The following is an 18,201-nucleotide window of genomic DNA, read 5'->3' on the forward strand; positions in this document are numbered from 1 at the left end:
ACAAATAGATGTCTTTATTTCACGAGAAAAGTATAATTTAAGGTCAAAAATATTTGTTTATTTGTACATTTGCTTTTAAGAATCGGGTTTGGTTGACACAACAAGTGCTGTATATGAAGGGTCGGGTTTGACCTTCACCTTTCTTTGCTGAACTTTAGTTTTCAACGGTAAAGACGCATAAAAAATGCAAGCAAAAAATGCATGAAATGTTGCTTTTTAATCCCCCTTCTCTCACCACCTTTAGGCCTATTAGAATTTTCTGTATTCTATAGTTAGTAACCTAGGATTTTTCGCTGATAGATTTTTGCTTTATTTTGCAGTGAAACACTGCGATCTTGATGTCCGAGATGAATAATTATACCTATAGAGAAAATCATCATGGTGCTTTCTAAATAAGGAGAAGTTGAACTGAAGAATCTGCCACATGATCTCCACATCAAATCCTTTGCCATCCTAAAGGATTGTGCAAACCGTGCATTAAACTGTCTCTGTGCAATATGATAGTGTTGCAAAATCGCACCAAACCTGTAATCGTTCATAAAAATGGATCGTGTTGCATGTAATCGATTAAAGGTTGATAGTTTGTACGAATTTAAAGCTCTTTTACGAAAGCTTTTTTACGATATAAATATCAAGCTCAACATTCAATTGCACGAAAATAACAGGATATTTGAAAGCAGAAAAAAATTGCCCTTCAAGGAAATGACAAACACCCTACCCTCAACTCCCCACTTCACATGTACCATACACCATACTTATTGCCACTAGAAATGTCTGCATATCTTTTTTCATTTCTGTACCTCATTACATGATATAGGTTTTATGTCAAAGTAAGTTGTCAACTGTTAAAGTCAGTGCTTCTCACAAAAGTCCAATTATCACTTCGAAGTTCATATCTTGCCAATAATCTTTGATATCTTAAGCTAGATTAAAGGAAATGTGGTTTCTTTCAATGTGTATTTTCTTAAACACATCCATGGTGTACAAATGTCAACTTTTTCCAAGACCGATTCTGAAACATCAAAGAACCTTGAGACACAGTGAGATTCACAAAATGAAAATTGTTGCGCGAAAAGATTTTAATTTCAGCTTTATTTTGATACTTTTGAATCAAATAAGAAACTGAAGAGTTATCCTTCCTGACAGAGGATTGGGTTTTAATAGAAAATTGCAGTGGTACTTCCTGATAGAGAAGTCGCTAGAGTAAACGTCTGCGCACAGCATTGCAACTGATAACTGGCTTTTATCTTCTGTGTCCAATTGGTGAATTGTTATCTTGTCCAAAATGCTGAGGTTGTCTATTACTTTGTGTTATTTGTGGGTAAAAAGTTTGTTTCCCTTGACCAGTCTTATTTCGTTGTTTTTCGTAGTTTAATATAACTGTTGAAAGTAGAAAACACAAAATTGATGACATTTTTTTGAGCTCTTTGATATTCTTTTGGTATTGCGCGTTTTTGAAAATAAAAACAGGCATATGCAGTCACATCTCAGAAGGAAAAAAGCTGTCTGAATCATAATTCAATTTTATACAGTGCAAAAATTCATTTCTTTCTTTAAATTTGTTTTCAGTGAAAAACATTTTTTTCTATTAATCCATAGAATATGTACTGTATAAGTAGACTTTTTAGTAATATTTAATTTTGGCATTATTAGCCATGGCGCTGACATTGCATTGAGTTAGCATTGTAAAATCGCTAACATTACTTCTCGCTGAAAATAAAATACCACATTTTATGTAGAAATTGCCTAATTTGAGTCTCGCTAAAATATCCACAAATACGGTATTTTGTTCTTTGTAGATGTCCCGAGAAAACAATTGAAGCTTCAAATTGTAAAACATATTAAATGCCAAGAATCTTTGCAATTTAGTTTATCAATAAATATGAGAACATTGGGTTTTGCCGATGTATACGGATATTTTTCCAAAATCAATATTCCTTATATTATTTAAAATGTAAACTGTTTGAATTAGTTATAAACTCCATAATTATAATTTATAAATTTTAGCTTATATAAAAAATTATCTTGAAACTGAAGAAAAAAGAGGCAGTTTCCATGACAGATAGTTATTCAAATAATTTAAAAATAAATTATCATTTCTTTTATTAAAATTTAAAAATGGATGAAGTGTCGTTATTTACAAGTCTTTAAGAAGATATATATCGAGATTTACTGCCATATTTACACTAATTCCAATAAAGGACAAGAAAACTTTGATGAAACTATCAATTGTCGCCCGGAGAATAATTGAAATAAACAATGGAAATGAGTCTTGATCATCAAACCGCTTCGATATGTGTAAAAAAAGACATGCGTTTAAATGATGGAGACGATGGTCGAGAATATTTTGAAAAATTATAGTCGGATGAAAATCGAACAAAATGGATACTCTTTTAAACTTAATATCTATTCCTCAAGTAAATGTTTGCTGCATAAATATCAATTGAAACCAGGCAGATTCATCGCATATATTCAAAAATGTATTTCACTTTAAGAAAATAAAACACGAACGGTGTAGAGTACGTTTTCATGCGATAAGAAGAATTCGATGTTTAAAAAAAAAAAAAAGGATCTGTTGTTTTTTCGAAGTAAATGATAAGCAACTTTATACGTCAAGTACTGTAGATTCCTAAATATACGCGAGGAATTAATTATCAAGTAATTTTGCAAGAAGCAACACTCGCAAAATAAAATTACTCGCTTTTATTTTTATGTTGTTGAAATCCATGTAAATTCTATTGATCAAGCGTCCATTCGCGAATTATTATTCTCGCGATTTGACGTTAGAGAGCCATCTCGCGATAATAAGTACTCGCGAAAAATAAGGAATGTACAGTATGAAAAACATATTTATTTTTACAGATTTACTTTATGGAGGTAAATATGTATCTCGTAATTTATAAAGGGAAAGAACATTCTGATTAACAGTCTTTTAAATGATTAGAAAACCTTAAAGTTTAATTCTGAATAACTTCTCCCATCTCAATCTTCATACAACAATACTTAAACTTATATGTATAGAGCAGCCCGGTCCTCCGGGCTGCAATAACATTTAAATCATTTACTGAGAAACAAAACAAAAATGGCGTCCGTTCAAAGTTTTAAACACGCTCAGCAATTTCCGGAGAAAAAAGAGCTTACTTTAACATTTGAAAGAGAAGAGAACCAAAAATGGACAAAAGTATGTTGATCAAAATACGAAGGAATTTAAAATTCTTATGATTTACACTTGTTCGTGTTATCTGGTCACCTATTTTGGAGTCCTAATCCATGCAGATGCATGGCTTTGTGAGGGTTTTTTATTTGATAGTCTATAATATACATGTAATATAAGTCATTCAGTTAAATTGCAATCACATTTACATATACATGTATTAATATTCAATGTAGTTCATTTATTTATCCTTGTTTGATACGTTTAAAAATTAAACATACCTGTAGGGTCTGAAAGTTTTTCATATCCGTGTTCTTCTTTTCTGTGTTTCAGTTCTTCATATGTTATTCTGAATAGTCCAAATAAAATAAACACATTTTAACGTTGGGATTTCATTTTCATTTTCGGTTATTTTCTATTCTAAATCATTACTAACCTTTTTTTTCTCAAAAATTACTTACCTGTATGATCCATTATCTGAACAAAGAAGAGAGGTGTAAAATAGATTTCATTTTATGATTAAAATATTTGTAAATAGAATGCCATTGTGTATTTTGAAAAAAAAATTATCTTGATATATCTATATGTTTTACAGAATGTCCTTACTCATTGACGGTCTAATAACGTCGTATCCGTTTTCCTGATCTCGACGAATCTGTGTCACCTCTTCATATTGAGCTCTTAATATATAAATATGAGGTTTATAAATATTCATCATTTAGTGTAAATTAATAACCTTTCGTTAAATGATGAAATGATACTTTACTTGGTAAAACACGGATATGCATACAATCATAGCACAAAAATAATTAGATTCGATGTGATTTCATAATCATTCTATAGTGTTATTTATTAAAACTGTGACAACTCTTTACATAGACAATCAAAATGTTTTCAAAAACAGAAACTAAACTTCTCCTGCCAGTGGGTTTGATTAAGCTTACTTCAAAATACTGTGTCCTTTTCTTAAGAAAAAAAATATAGGTCTACCTCATACTGACATTTTAGCTTTTGACTTAAAAAATTACCACTTAAACTACGTGTTTACATATACCTCTAATCCTATTATTGTCATCCTCTTAGAATAATTTCTTGTCTGTTAAGAATAAACTTTTTATTATAGTTTTTTTTTCAAGTATCACAATGCATATTGATGTCAATCTTCTATTCACAATGCTTTTGAGACTTTATTTACATGTATTACTTTATTTTTTCTGATGATAAAGCATACGTTACCTCCTTTCTGTTTCAAGCCCTATAAGATCGGAAAAATTTCATTAAACATTTTTTTTTGAAATTTATAAAAATAAAAATCATTTAAAGTGATTTGATACTTACTTTGTGTGCCAGAGATAGTTTTAACTCTTCCATTTTTCTGTTACTGTGAAATAAACATAATCGATCACATTAAAAGAATACAAACACGTGAATGCCATTTTATGATTAATAAGAAATTGTTTTACTGAGGTCCTTTATTTTACAATGCCTTATTTTGTCATTTGGATTGCAAATGCTATTCAATCACTTAATTCCGTGTTCTAAGTTTTATGCTTTGGCGTAAAGGTTTATGTACAAGAAGGAGTATGCCTCAATTCCTAAAAAGTAATTGATCCGAGGTCCTCTTTAGTTGCATTTGATTTTGTGAATAGTAAAAAGGATTACGATTTACATTTGAATTTCTTTCAAAAGACTGTGTTTATTAGTTTAATTTTTTCCACGTTTTTTTTTATCTATTAAATTTTCCTATTTATCTTTTAGAAAAGTAGGAATTTATTTCTTTCGTAAATAGATCATTAAAATATCTTATTCAAAGCAAAGAAAATACACCTGATTATATATGATATCTTGTAACTTATATTGAAATTATTTTGCAAAATCAAATTTTTGAAAGATCAAGACATTATTATGAAGTTCGTAGAATTGGCCTCAGTTTTTAAACTTGTATTTTGAGATTAATATATAAACATTTAGCATCCTTTGAAAGGGACCTTTCCTAATACTGGAGCTTAAAACTTATTTCGAAATTAACATTTATTTCTCCTTGTCTGGAATCTACGAGGGACGTTCAATAAATAATGTCATTAGCTCGACGACATACAATATCGTAGTCATATGACATAAAGTTTGATTTTCTCTCATTATTGAATCTTTAATGATTTGATAACAGTTTGTGTGACCACTTTTCATCTTATTATTTCATCGTGGGAAGCTGGAAAACAAGGGCTGTTCGAGACTCTGCATTAAAAATGAATGGTCAAGAATCAGTAAACTAGAGTAAAATTCAACGCTTTATTATAGCAGCTGTAAAACTTGTTAATATCCCAAAAAGGGATTATCTGAAATATATAAAATTTACAGCAGCCAAATTCCCGTTTTATAGACAGGTGAACATGTAGATTTCAATGAAAAAAAATTATATACTGGGCATCAATAATGGGTACCGTCCTTGGCAACAATGACTTACAACAACCGATGTAAATTTGTGAAATATCAACAAATTATCAATGATTATGTTTTATTGACTTTAAGACACATAGCAAAATTGATAAAAATAATTTTGGGGATAATTCATAATGTTTTAAAGAAACTTTTTATAGTAAAAATGTTTAATACTCAAAAGTCACCCTTTATTTTGAAAAATGAGAGAAAACGACAGCGTGTAGGAATATCCAAACAATTATTTTTTAAAAAAAAAACAAAAATTGTACATATCTACGGTTGTATGAGATTCTAACAGATAATGAAACTTGAATCCATTTTGCTTTAAGCCCTCAAAACACATTTACAATAAGATGCAGTTGACAAAACTGCAAAGGCCTAAGAAGAGCGAAGAATTGCAAGAGCATATAACAGTTTTACATGCTATTTTCTTAAATACTAGCGGTCTTGTTGTTCAAATTCATATTCAGGGAGGAAGTTCAATTTCTGGAGGAGTCTAGAAAACAATTTTTTTTTAAAAAATGAAAGGTTTCTGTGAGGAAGGAAACAGAATGAAGAATTCACTACATTACATGTCTTCATGACGGCGTCAAAAACCACAGGCCATGAAGAATAAAGGAGTTTTGGGGATAAATAGAAAATTAATGTTTTGTCACACCAACAAAATTTGCCAGGTCGTTCAACCTTTGACTTGTTTCATTTTCTTAACTTAGAAAAACATCTATCAGAAAAAAAATATCAAGTACAGCAAATCATAGGATCTGCCATATTCCAGTATACGAAGGGTCATACTCAAAAATGTCTTCGAAAAACAATTAGAAATTAAATGAAAATGTTACGGATATATGTATTAATTAAAAGAGAATATTTAAGTTAAATCATTAAGACAAAGTCATAGAAAAACGTTTTTTGTTTCATTCCTAGCCCCAATGACATTATTTATTGAACGCCCCTCGTATAGTGTATAGTAGTAAAAACAGTTTTGACTGAATATTCCATGTTATGTTAGCGTTCTTACCTTGAATTTTGTTTTCTTTCTGAAAGTAATATTTTCCAAGCATTATTCTAAAATAATTGACTAATTTAGAAGAATAAGAAAATCATAATTACTCATAACTTTAACTAAATACTTACCAACACATAAAATTTGGTATCTTCTATTAAAGATTAAAAGGGCAACAAGTACAATTAAAACAACTCCTCCAATTGTCCCGCCAACAATAATTTCCAATTTTGATTGAGGTGTATGAAATCCTAAACATAAAATACCAATAATGAATGATATAATAACTTTACAAGTTTTTGTAAAAAATTCAACCAATAAATATGAAATTTGAAAAAAAGGTTCAACTGCAATATTAAAGATATAAATCCAAGATATCTTTATGAATAATATATTTAGATAGCGATGTAATGTTTGCGGACTTGAGTTATAAGATATCAAACACGACAAGACAGCATTTGACATCAAACTCAATGCCAATTACGTCACTTATACGTTACGTAAAACGCAAGGATTGCGTAACTATATCCCCTCCAATTCCATAGCAGTAGGTTATAAAAATCTTAAATATGCAATTTTCTCTGAAAAATTGCTCTATTTTATTCACGAAATCATTTTACGTCGACATAAGTACTGTCAATATGTTTAACAACTATAATAACCATGTTCTATCGTGGAAAGCATTTGTTATTTCATTTTTTTAATTTAAAATAATATAAAAATTTTAGTAAAATTTTCGGACTCTAGACACGTAGACTATTACAATAGAATACCCCCCCACCCCTCCAAAATAATGAAATAAATATATATACTCAAAAAATTAGTGCGATTATAAAACGTTCAAAAAAATTTAACTTGTTTACTTCATACAAAATTACAAGAAGTACAAGGATCTTGGTATGCATCTGAGTATAATACAGAACTGTGGATCATTGTTTGTTTGTTTGTTGTACCTCTCAAGAATTTGTAAAGTATGTAATCATGGCAAAGAATGCTCAGAGGTATAGAATAAATCATAGTTAATTGATCAATAAAGTTTGTTGCAAGAGAAACATAAGACTGTGCAAAACAAAACAATTTTTCATAAGCACTACTGTAAACTCTAACAACTCAGATTTTCTTGAACCCACTTGGTCTTGAACGAATATCAAATGAAATAATAGAAACGTGTTATTATTTATCTATTATTTAAATCTGTCTAACTATACAAAAACTTCGAAAGAACTTAGTATATATTTTATTTTTGAAATTTTGTATTTTTCTGTTACTTTTTATTTACATCAATTGTTTAGCACAAGTTACAATGCAAGTTAAGAGGAATCACAGCTGAAAGGTTAATAGGGATAAATTCTCTGGTTCATTAAAACATTGTCGATGATAAGTATGATGTATTTTCAAAATTAATTATATATTCTTTTATATGTAAAAATGCATGCATACTAAAATATTACCGCTTCGTTCCTGTGTTGTGAATGTTTCAGAAGATCCAATCGTATCGATAATAGGCGTAGTACTTGGGGTAGTGGTAGTTGTAGTTTTCACTATCCACATGAAAACGAAAAGAAATCTTTAGATAATAAGTTAAAAAAAGATTCAACCCAGGTTGACGGGATACAGCTGATTTCTCAAAGAAATCTATGTTTTAATCTTTGATCATGAGTTTCTAACAAGGCTCTAAAATTTTTGCAATCTCTTAAATATTTATTATAAAAAAATGATAAAATCCAATGTTTTCTTAAACATATCCATAGTACAAATGAGACAAAATAATGTTACTCTTTCAACACGAGACTTTTTGCACATCAAACATTAAATCAAAAGGAAACAAGTCTTAACGAATCAATCCCTTACCAATTTGTAAAATTTGGTCTCTAGATGCATTGAAATATTTTCCATTGAATCCATTGAATGCAGTACAAGTATAAGTCCCTGTATTTGTTTCCCGAAGATTTGTCAGAGTCAATGTTCCATTAACGGATGATAGTTCTGTAGCATTGTCATTGGGACTGGTCTTGAATGTCCATAGATACCTGTTAACAATCTTATTTGTGTGGATCCCAGGAGTTGGATTACCATCAGCTTGACAGGTCAAGGTAGCAGAGGAGCCAACAGAATACTGAGAGTCAGCGCCAGTATGTGGTAGCTTCTTTATGATGGGAACATTGACCTTAACTATAATTATAGAAAAATACTGAGAGTTAACACAAGTGGTCCTTGCAACTACCTAATTCTAGTAACTCTGAATTTAAACACACTAAAGAACTTGATGTTTGTTATGGTAAATTATAATTTACATTAATTAGAAAAACGCTTCGTTGCATACATTTTGCTTTATGTAAGCTACTGAATGCAGGGGGTAGAGGTACATGTATTTTCGCCCCATGTTATTTTGAACCTATTACTTTTGTCCGGTTTAAATACGTCCAGTAACAGTTCCGATTAAGAAATTATACTGTCACCCTGTAGTGAATTTGCCCACTTGTGTCTATGATGAAAGAGGCGAAAATAAAACAGAGGCGAAATTTTACCTGTAAACAGTATTTTATTATTTTATGCGCTTTTACACATTGTATTAGTTTATAAATGTTCATGTCTGCTTATGACCTATCAGTGCTAGTTACACATGACATGAACACAAAGATAAACTTACAGAATACATTAACCCTTTTAGATTCTTGGTTAGGTTTGTCTCGGTCTGGCATTGTCAACAATTCATTGTCCACAAAACATCTCCACACCGACTGGTCATCATCCTTCGTCATCCTGTATGTTACCGTGCAGGTCACGTTGTAGACACACAAACCTTCCTGAACCGGTGGGGTGCTAGTAGACACTCCTGTCATTTCCTGTGGAGCTGTTATACCATTCCTGTAGCGCCACCACCTGATTTGTCCTGTAGGTTTACCAACATTGGCTGTACAGGACAAAGTCACTTCCATGTTCTCTTCTATATTGTCTGGTACAGGGACTGGAATGTCATAAGGTTGCTCAGCAGGGGCTGTAAATATAGGTTTTCAAATGTTTACAGATCTTTTTAAAATTTTCCTTGGTTTGCATGAAAAACAAATTTTCGTGGTTTTAATACAATTTAAACTGAATACATTTAGCACATTTATAAGACACTTTTAGAACATAAATAACGCATTTAAATATCAGTACTTTAGGAATACATGTAATAAAATACTTACCTCTAGTTGTGAGAGAAGTTTCTTTTGTTTTAGTTGTAGGACCTGATCCAGAATTAATAAATAAAACAGAACATCTGTAGTGTTTCTCGTCTGAACACATCACCTCATTTACTCTCATCACAACAACATAAGAATTACCTCCATTTGCTGTTACATTGAATAATTCAGATCGATTCTTATAATCTGTGACAAACTGTGTAAAGGAATTAGAACCACCCGATCCAGGGGGAGAAAAACTGGCTATATTGGAAAAATCCTCTGGTCCTGTTCCTGTTTTAACTTGCCATGACATAGATCCTGGATAGACTGTATCACCGGAGTCTAGTGTATATGTACAGGTGAAGTCAACAGAGCCTCCAATGGTGGCCGTGAGAGAGCCCGCTGTGGAAACTGTTCCTGCAATACTACCTTAAATATAAGAAATATGTATCTTCAATTCAATTTTATCAATAAGTGAGGTAATGATTAGATTATACCAGCTGTATAATATATGCTATTAGAGACAATTACTATATGCCTACAAAGTAAGTTGTCTTTAATTCAAAGCTATTACATGTTTAATGTTTTAGATATTTTTTGACACTAATTATCCATTACTATATATCTGAATAGTATAATATCATAAAAATATAAAATAAACTTCAAATTTTAAATCATTATAATAATCTCTCTAAAAAAAGATGCATCAGGGCATCTTAAAAAGGAGGAAAATTGTTGGCAAGTGTAAAGTGCAGATGTAACACGGGTCAAAATAATTCTATTAACAGTATCATGAAATATTTCATTATCGTTGTTGTAAAGGTAGGTGATGGCGCTGATGCAGTTTTGCATATGAAAATTTACTTTGTACGATTACATTGTAATATTAAGTTTTAAAGATGATATTGTAAGCTCCCTGAGAACCAAGTTTGAGTCAGGGACGCTACAAAATAGATAGGCCTACTGGTAGCAAATACCTGTACCAAAATCCTAGGTCCCCCGGTTATAAAGAAAAGACAAGATTCTTTGTTGACAAGATTCGGCTAAGTCTCAACAATATTTATTAATTATAAATCAGTTCTCTTTTCAACAGGTACAATAATACATTTTGGTGGCGTCTACTGTACAGGCTTCTCTTAAAGAGGGGATATCCCCTGCGAAATGATATTCATAATTTTAAGAACCTTTATGAGTTGTTCATAATTGTTCATGAATGGTTCTTAAAGGATTCTTAACAGGTTCATAAAAGTAGTTCACGAATAAAATTCATGAAAACATTCATAATTCATAGTTCATGAACAAATGATGAACAAATATGAATATTGTTAATTTTCAATTTAAAGAAAAAACTTAATAGTTCAAGGTTGTGAATGTTCATGAATTTTCATGAAGACTAAAAATGTAAAAATAATTGTCACAAACGATCGCCAGAAAACACTCATTACTCCCATAATACAACTTTTGCATGCAGATGCAATTGTTGAACAAGCCCCTGATTTAATTAATAACATGCTTTTGTTTTGATTTTGAAAGTATTAGATCAGAGACAAGTAGGAGAACATAAGAGGTTAAAATCACTATTTTCTACTCTCCGAATCGGTAACTTAGATTTTTCAGGATAATAAAACTCTGTTATGTACTGTCTAGAAGGGAGATCATTGTAATTAAATTATGATCGTAATTTAAAGAACACTGCATCAATACTGACAGCATTTTTTTCTCATATTGAATTACTAATGTTTCTTCATCATTTAAAATGGCCAGCTATATTAATATTGTGCTTTAGATTATCTCATTTTTCACGACACAACTTTGTTCGACCGAATTTTCTCTATTTGTCAAACTTTTAACAAGTTGTAAAAAAATGAAACAGACTTACAGTCTAGGGATAATTTTATAATCTTTATAAAAACGTATCATAAATTTATTGACAACTAAAAAAGTATATCTCTTGTCCGTACTGTACCGTACCATTCTTGGACCGAAAAGCTTAATATTTTGATGCAGTTATAAAGTCACATATTTCTGTCCATCGTGTGTAAATGATACAGCACAGGCTGCATGGTTGTGAAGAAGCTATGACATGAACCACATTCGTGTTTTGTAGTCTATTCTCCTATACTTTTTCATAGCTCAGGGTACTCAGTTTGAGGGCGAGTGGTTCCAAGAGATATTTGTTGTCCTCTGATATGGAGGCGGCCATACTTGAATACGAAACTATGGCTATACAGGTATAATGTAAAAAATCTAATTCAATAAATGATATAACTTATATTAATTTAAAAAAAATAATTTCAGTGAAAAATCATTCAGATCGTGTTTGTTATTTTTTGTTTAACAACAATCTTGGCAATTCGAAACTATTTCTTAATTAGTTCTGCATGACACTTTTTAAAAGGCGCAAACTTTGAAACGCGCGAGACGTTGGAAAGTGAATCGGTAGAGTGAGAGGATTATTAGCATAGATCTAGTCATTCTTTGTCAACCTTTGAAGAAAATAACAGAATACGTAGAAGGAATATCCAGAGGATCAATTTACTTCATAACTGCAGATAATATGTTGACGGTGCGACCGTTAGGGCGAGCGCAAACTCTTCTATTTCTTTTGATTTAGACAGATCGGGCTCGTCAAACCGCACGTGACATTTGGTGCGTCTAGACTCTGACGTCACATGACGTATGTAAGTCGCAATAATCCGAGAAAAAGCCTGAACGGTGCTGAAAGTTAATGAAGAACGTTTTGTTTTCTATTTATCTTCAATATATATCCATTAAATCAAGGTGAGTAAACTTTTTGTTGAACATTTGCCTTGATTCTCGTGAGAACGTAACTTAACAAGTGTTGCATTGTGGGTCGAAATTGCGGCGTCAAAAAAGTCCATCGAATGAATGTGCAGTAGTCCGAATTTTCTCTTCGCACAGGCGTTGCTTTAAGAGCTCGCAGTTACGAGCGTCGCTTCGCGACGCTCGCTGCGCTCGTTATTAATGGTGAGTTACAAAAAAATAGAGGCAATCGCTGAATCTGTGAGATATTTGTCAAGATGTTACTGTCTATTTGTAAGAGTTCAGTTATGTCTTTTTTTAATGAAAATTTTGTCAAACTTTGTTATGAGTAAGGATCCAACCAAATTACGTTACATTTAATAATTAAAGATTGAAAAAATTCATCCTGTTCACCTTTAACATCTTGAACATGGCGGGCAAGGGAAACAGGCTAAACTCCCGCTCGGAATGCTTTAAAATATGACAGTGCCTATGATACAGAATTAAATGAAACAAATATGCAAAAAAAAAAATAAGTCTTAAGTTTTCACATTTATGAGCATTTTCAGAAAATCTTTGTTCTTGTAGGGAAAAGAGAAGCAGTTCACAGATAATGTTGATGAGTTGAGATCCGAAGATTAAAAAAACTCTGGCTGCCAAAAAAAAAAAGAATATAAAAATCCAGGATCTTGAAGAAAAACAAAAGAAAGGAATGAAAATATGAATCGTAATCGATCAAAGGATCCAAATGATGAAATTCTGAAAATTCCACAGGGAAAGCCAATAAGATTTTTTATTTGACCACCTCTTCTCAAAATCTTTGAAAGCCCTTTTAGCTGATGCCCTAATATTGCTGAACACACTTTTCTGCCAGCAGTGAGACTTGGATTAAAAATAATTCCATTTTAGGCATACACTTTGAAATACGCTGAATAGGGAACCCACTCTCCTCTTGACCAAGTAAGGTTAAGGATTCTGCAAAGAGTCGCGTTTGAATTAAAAATTTTCATAATTTTACTAGGAATGAACTACATAATTTATTTATTATCGATATCACTTATCAGAGTTGTTTACTTGAACAAAGATTTTGTTACCATGATTGGAAAACAAAAATTCTGTGAAATCTTTCAAGATGCTATTAAAATATTTTCTTTTACAGATTTACATTTTGCATAACTTATTACATTTTTGTTTACAAAAAGCAAGAACATTCATGAATAGTTCATGAACATTCCTAAATAACTTTTACAAATTATTCATGAATAGTTCATAAAAATGCATTGAACCTATTAATATCATTCATGAACTTTTCTTGAAAGTTCAAGAATATAATTCATGAAGTTTTCTTGAAAGTTCAAGAATTATTCTTGATCATTTTGCAGGCAATTAAAAAATCGAAGTTTGTTCATGAACAACAAATAATTCTTGAATATTCTTGAACTTGGTTTTCATGAATAAAATCCATGAAATCATGAGTGTCCAATTTTAACTTCATGGGATCTTCATGAACAATTCATGAGCTGATTCAAGAATATAATTCATGAACTTTTCCTAAAAGTTCAAGAATTATTCTTGATCATTTCGCAGGGGATACAATGGTTATATTAGGATGATCCTCACAGTTAATTACAAATAAATAGGTGTCCAGTGTGTTGGGAGATAATTGTCGATCATTTTCTCACCTGAAATCGCAATATTAATGCTATAATAGGCTGCGGTGAAAAGATGGGCGGATATTGGATTTATCTCTCTTTGAATATACGCGCCTTACATCTCGGTACATTATCTGTTTACCAAATGCGATCGGCCCCTGAATATAACCCTCGGAAAAGGGTTACATGACAAAATTCAACCAATAAAAATGCTGTACAGCGACGTTCCACCAATCACGACAATGTACGACCCCGTGAAAAATGAAAATCGTGTCGTACTGTTAGACAAAATTTCCGTACAACATGGGTTATAAACAAACCCAGGAATTGAAATGTAAAAAGACAAAATCATCAAGAAATATGGATCACAAAAGATGTGTCTCTAATAAGTAAGAAACAATTTGTATCTGAAACTTGTAAATTTCACATAAATAAACTTGCTGAGTATGCAGACGATATCGAGGATGGATAAAAATATAGTTCCAATTTTAAACACATGTAATCAGGAATAAGAATGGCTAAAATGCATAATAGAACCCACAGTAATAATTAACATAACAAATAGCAAGTAATCATGCCCGTAAATTAGCGCAAAGAATAAGTTAGGTAAAATACGAAACTATGTACATAACATGCACCGATATAAAGACGGCGAGCGGAATGTAAACAAGTGGCAAGGCAGCAAATGATTCAAAGTATTACAGCTAATCCACTCACGTAGAACTGCTAAGATAATTACAGTTAACTCAAGAAATACATGCAGATTTTTAAAAGATTACAAGTAAAGTCCACCCACCCAATAATTATTACATAGTACTCCATAATTAAATTATAGTCATCTGCATGACAGATCCTTACAAAATGTTGTCTATAATTGAAAGAGAAACTTTTAATTCTACAATAAAATATTTTGTGTTATACAAAGCGAAACGTAAAAACAAGGCAAAATGCAGTAACTGGAATATTTCGTTTTGCGTTTATAATAACATTTTGCATCAACATCAGCACAAAAAACAACAATTCTTAGATTAGTACATTTTGCAATGCAACATTTTGAGCAGAGATTGAAAAAAGTTTATACAACTCTTTTTGCCACGACAAGGTAAGAATAATTTTAAAAATGAGTATGGATGAAGAAAAAAGAGAAGGAGAAATAAACAAAAAGAAAATGCATTTAAAATTGTAGCTTATAATACCGGATTATATTTCAAGGTTTCAAAGGCGAGTGAATTGTCAATGTTTTAAGTGAATTAAACGTCTCAGAACAAAAAAAAAGTCCCGAATTTACGTTTCTTTTAACCAGTTGGTTTATTTTATCTTGGTTTTGATTTTCAAGACATGATACCGAAATTGTTATCTAAAAATTACATATTACATGCTTATTTGTGATTAGCTAAGTTTTGAACAGGAAAATATAGTTTTAGTGTTTGAATATTTTATTAATGAATGCTAAATTTTCAACAAACATGTATGTACAAGACGTAAGAGCTGGTAGGTCTTTCTGCCAATTTTTTTTAACTGATTTACTTTCTTTAGAAAAACTTCCTACAGAGTAATTCGAAACTTATTTTACTACAAATATTTTTCAGGTGTTTTATTTACACAAATTATGCAAGAAGTTATAATGTAAACATGGTAAATGAAAAAAAAATCATAATCAATAACAGTGACTTAATAAATTAAATTTTTATCATTCCTTTTAAAGTACTTACCTCCAGGTAGAAAGGAAAGGTATATACAACAAAGATGCAAAGTAAAAAGTAATTTGTCAGATTCCATTGAATTCATTTTGAAGCCGATCGTAAATCGTTGTATACATATAATTATTCACGTTTGTTAATAGGAAAATTCCTAGCACACTCTCAACAGCCAAATCAATAGTGGTTTCGATATTGATGATGTTTAAAATTTCTTTTAAATGACCTAGATATATATCGATTTTTCGTCAGCAACACAATATAAGGAAGACCGAACCCTATCACAACAATAAATAGACCATGATAAAAATATGCACTATTCATATGCTCTTTTTGAATAGCAAGTAACGTTTATAAACGTTTAGTAATCAATATTAATTTATAAAACAAACATTTGCATATTATACTCAGTTTGTTGAGTTTAATTTCTTTCGATTTGTACATTACATAAATGTTCAAGTCTCTCTTTGAAAAGTACCATGTATATCCCACAACAAAATTAACATTTTAAAAGTAGTTTTAAAAGTCTCTCTAGAACTAAATGTACACGAAGATTTGGTATTATTATGACATATGTCAATGTATTTATTAAGATTCCAGATAATGTCTTATCTAATAGTACTTTATGGTATTTGTCCTTGCCATTATGTTGTCTGGGACAGATTTCTGATTCTATTAGTTCTGGATGTGCCTTGACAAGCATAATGCACAAAAGTTAATTTTAAAGACTGAATGACGTCAGATGAGACAAATACCTGGTTTGATGAGTTCTGGATGAGATTAGACTGGCATAATTCTCCAAAGTAAATTTATGGTTTTCTTGGTGTGTTTCGCTTATCAAGTATATACGAGGGACATTCAATAAATAATGTCTTCGGGACTTCGAAAGAAGCAAAAGACGCTTTTCAATGAATTGGTCTTCATGATTTTACTTATTAATCTCTTTTGATTAAAACAGACGTCCGTGAAATTTTTATCTCATTTCTGATTGTATTTAGAACTCATTTTTGGGTATGACACTTAGTATACTGGAAAATGGCAGATCCAATGATTTCCTGGACTTGTTTCTTCTTTCTGAAAGGTGGTTTTTCAAGTTTGGAAATAGAAACAAGTCAAAAGGTCAAAGATCTGGCGATTATTGTTAATGTGAAAAAATATTAACTTTCTTTCTATTCCGAAAACCCCTTTACTTTTCAGGGGTGCGGGTTTGGACGCTGTCGTGAAGAAATTTAATGCAGTGGATTCCTGATTCTAGGTCCTTCCTCTAATAAATCTTTCGATTTTTTGGCAAAAAAAACTTTCTAGACTCCTCCAGAAATTAAACTGTCTCTCCGAATACATTATTTTCTATCTAGCTTGTAACACGATCTTTGATTGGTTACAAAGTCGGGTGTAAATATCCGTGCACCTGACTTGAGCCGGGAGTAAATAAAACGTGACGTCACAATGTATACATTCTCTATATATTGTAGTACGTAGTTATCTAATCGATAGATTGAGACACTCTGATGTTTACAAAGCATTTTTATAGGTACAAAGGAAATAAATTCGTTATCCAGGTTCAATCAAGGGTGTACGGGGATTTACCCCGGGTTGTATTCCATACATCCTTCGGCCTTCGGCCTTCGGCCTCAGGGTGTATGGAATAAAACCCGGGGTAAATCCCTGTACACCCTTGATTGAACCTGGATAACTAATAAATCAACAATACCACTAATATTTAAGAAAATTGTGTATAAATTTGTCTTTGTGCTCTTGCATACCTTTGCTCTTGTCGGACCATTGCTGTTTTTATTAAGTACATCTTATGGGAAATTTTGTATTGAGTGTTTTAAGCAATAGATTCATTATCTGTTTGAATATGAAAAAAAACGTGGATAACTACAAATACCTTTTATTTTAAAACAATTGTTAAGATATTCCTACACGCTGTCGTTTTCACTCATTTCTTAAAATAAAGGGTGATCTTTGAGTACCAAGCTTTTTTACCATCAAAGCTTCTTAGAAACATCGTAAACTACTCCCGATATGATGTATATCAAATTTGCTAAGTGTCTTAAAGTCAGTCATACATTATTAGATATAATTTGTTGAAATTAGGCAAATAGTACATAAGTTGTTATGATTTTTGTTGGCAATGACGGTACCCATTTTTGATGCCCATTATATAATTTTTCATTATTGGAATCCACCTGATTATTTGTCTATAAAACAGACAATGGTTGATGTAAATGTCACATATTTCAGCTATAATTTCTTTGGGATTTTTAACACATTTACAGCAGCTTTATTGAAGCTTTTATTTTCACTTTAGATTACTGATTCT

The 18,201-nt window shown here is 31.2% G+C and overlaps 1 protein-coding gene across 1 annotated transcript; it reads right to left on the reverse strand.

The window, feature by feature from the left end:
- Nucleotides 1-3,743: 3,743 nt before the first annotated feature.
- Nucleotides 3,744-16,098, reverse strand: LOC134241751 (protein sax-3-like). Its single transcript, XM_062723773.1, has 8 exons — nucleotides 15,891-16,098; nucleotides 9,785-10,192; nucleotides 9,247-9,594; nucleotides 8,448-8,768; nucleotides 8,048-8,137; nucleotides 6,728-6,847; nucleotides 6,612-6,630; nucleotides 3,744-3,834 (listed from the first exon to the last, which is right to left on the reverse strand). Exons 1-8 carry the CDS (start codon nucleotides 15,964-15,966, stop codon nucleotides 3,744-3,746), a joined length of 1,473 nt encoding a protein of 490 aa, XP_062579757.1. The 5' UTR covers nucleotides 15,967-16,098.
- Between the last annotated feature and the right edge of the window lie 2,103 nt (nucleotides 16,099-18,201).

This window comes from Saccostrea cucullata, unplaced genomic scaffold (assembly GCF_032062105.1).
Source record: "Saccostrea cucullata isolate Sc308-1 unplaced genomic scaffold, CSIRO_AGI_Scuc_v1 ctg3248, whole genome shotgun sequence".
Taxonomy (NCBI): domain Eukaryota; kingdom Metazoa; phylum Mollusca; class Bivalvia; order Ostreida; family Ostreidae; genus Saccostrea; species Saccostrea cuccullata.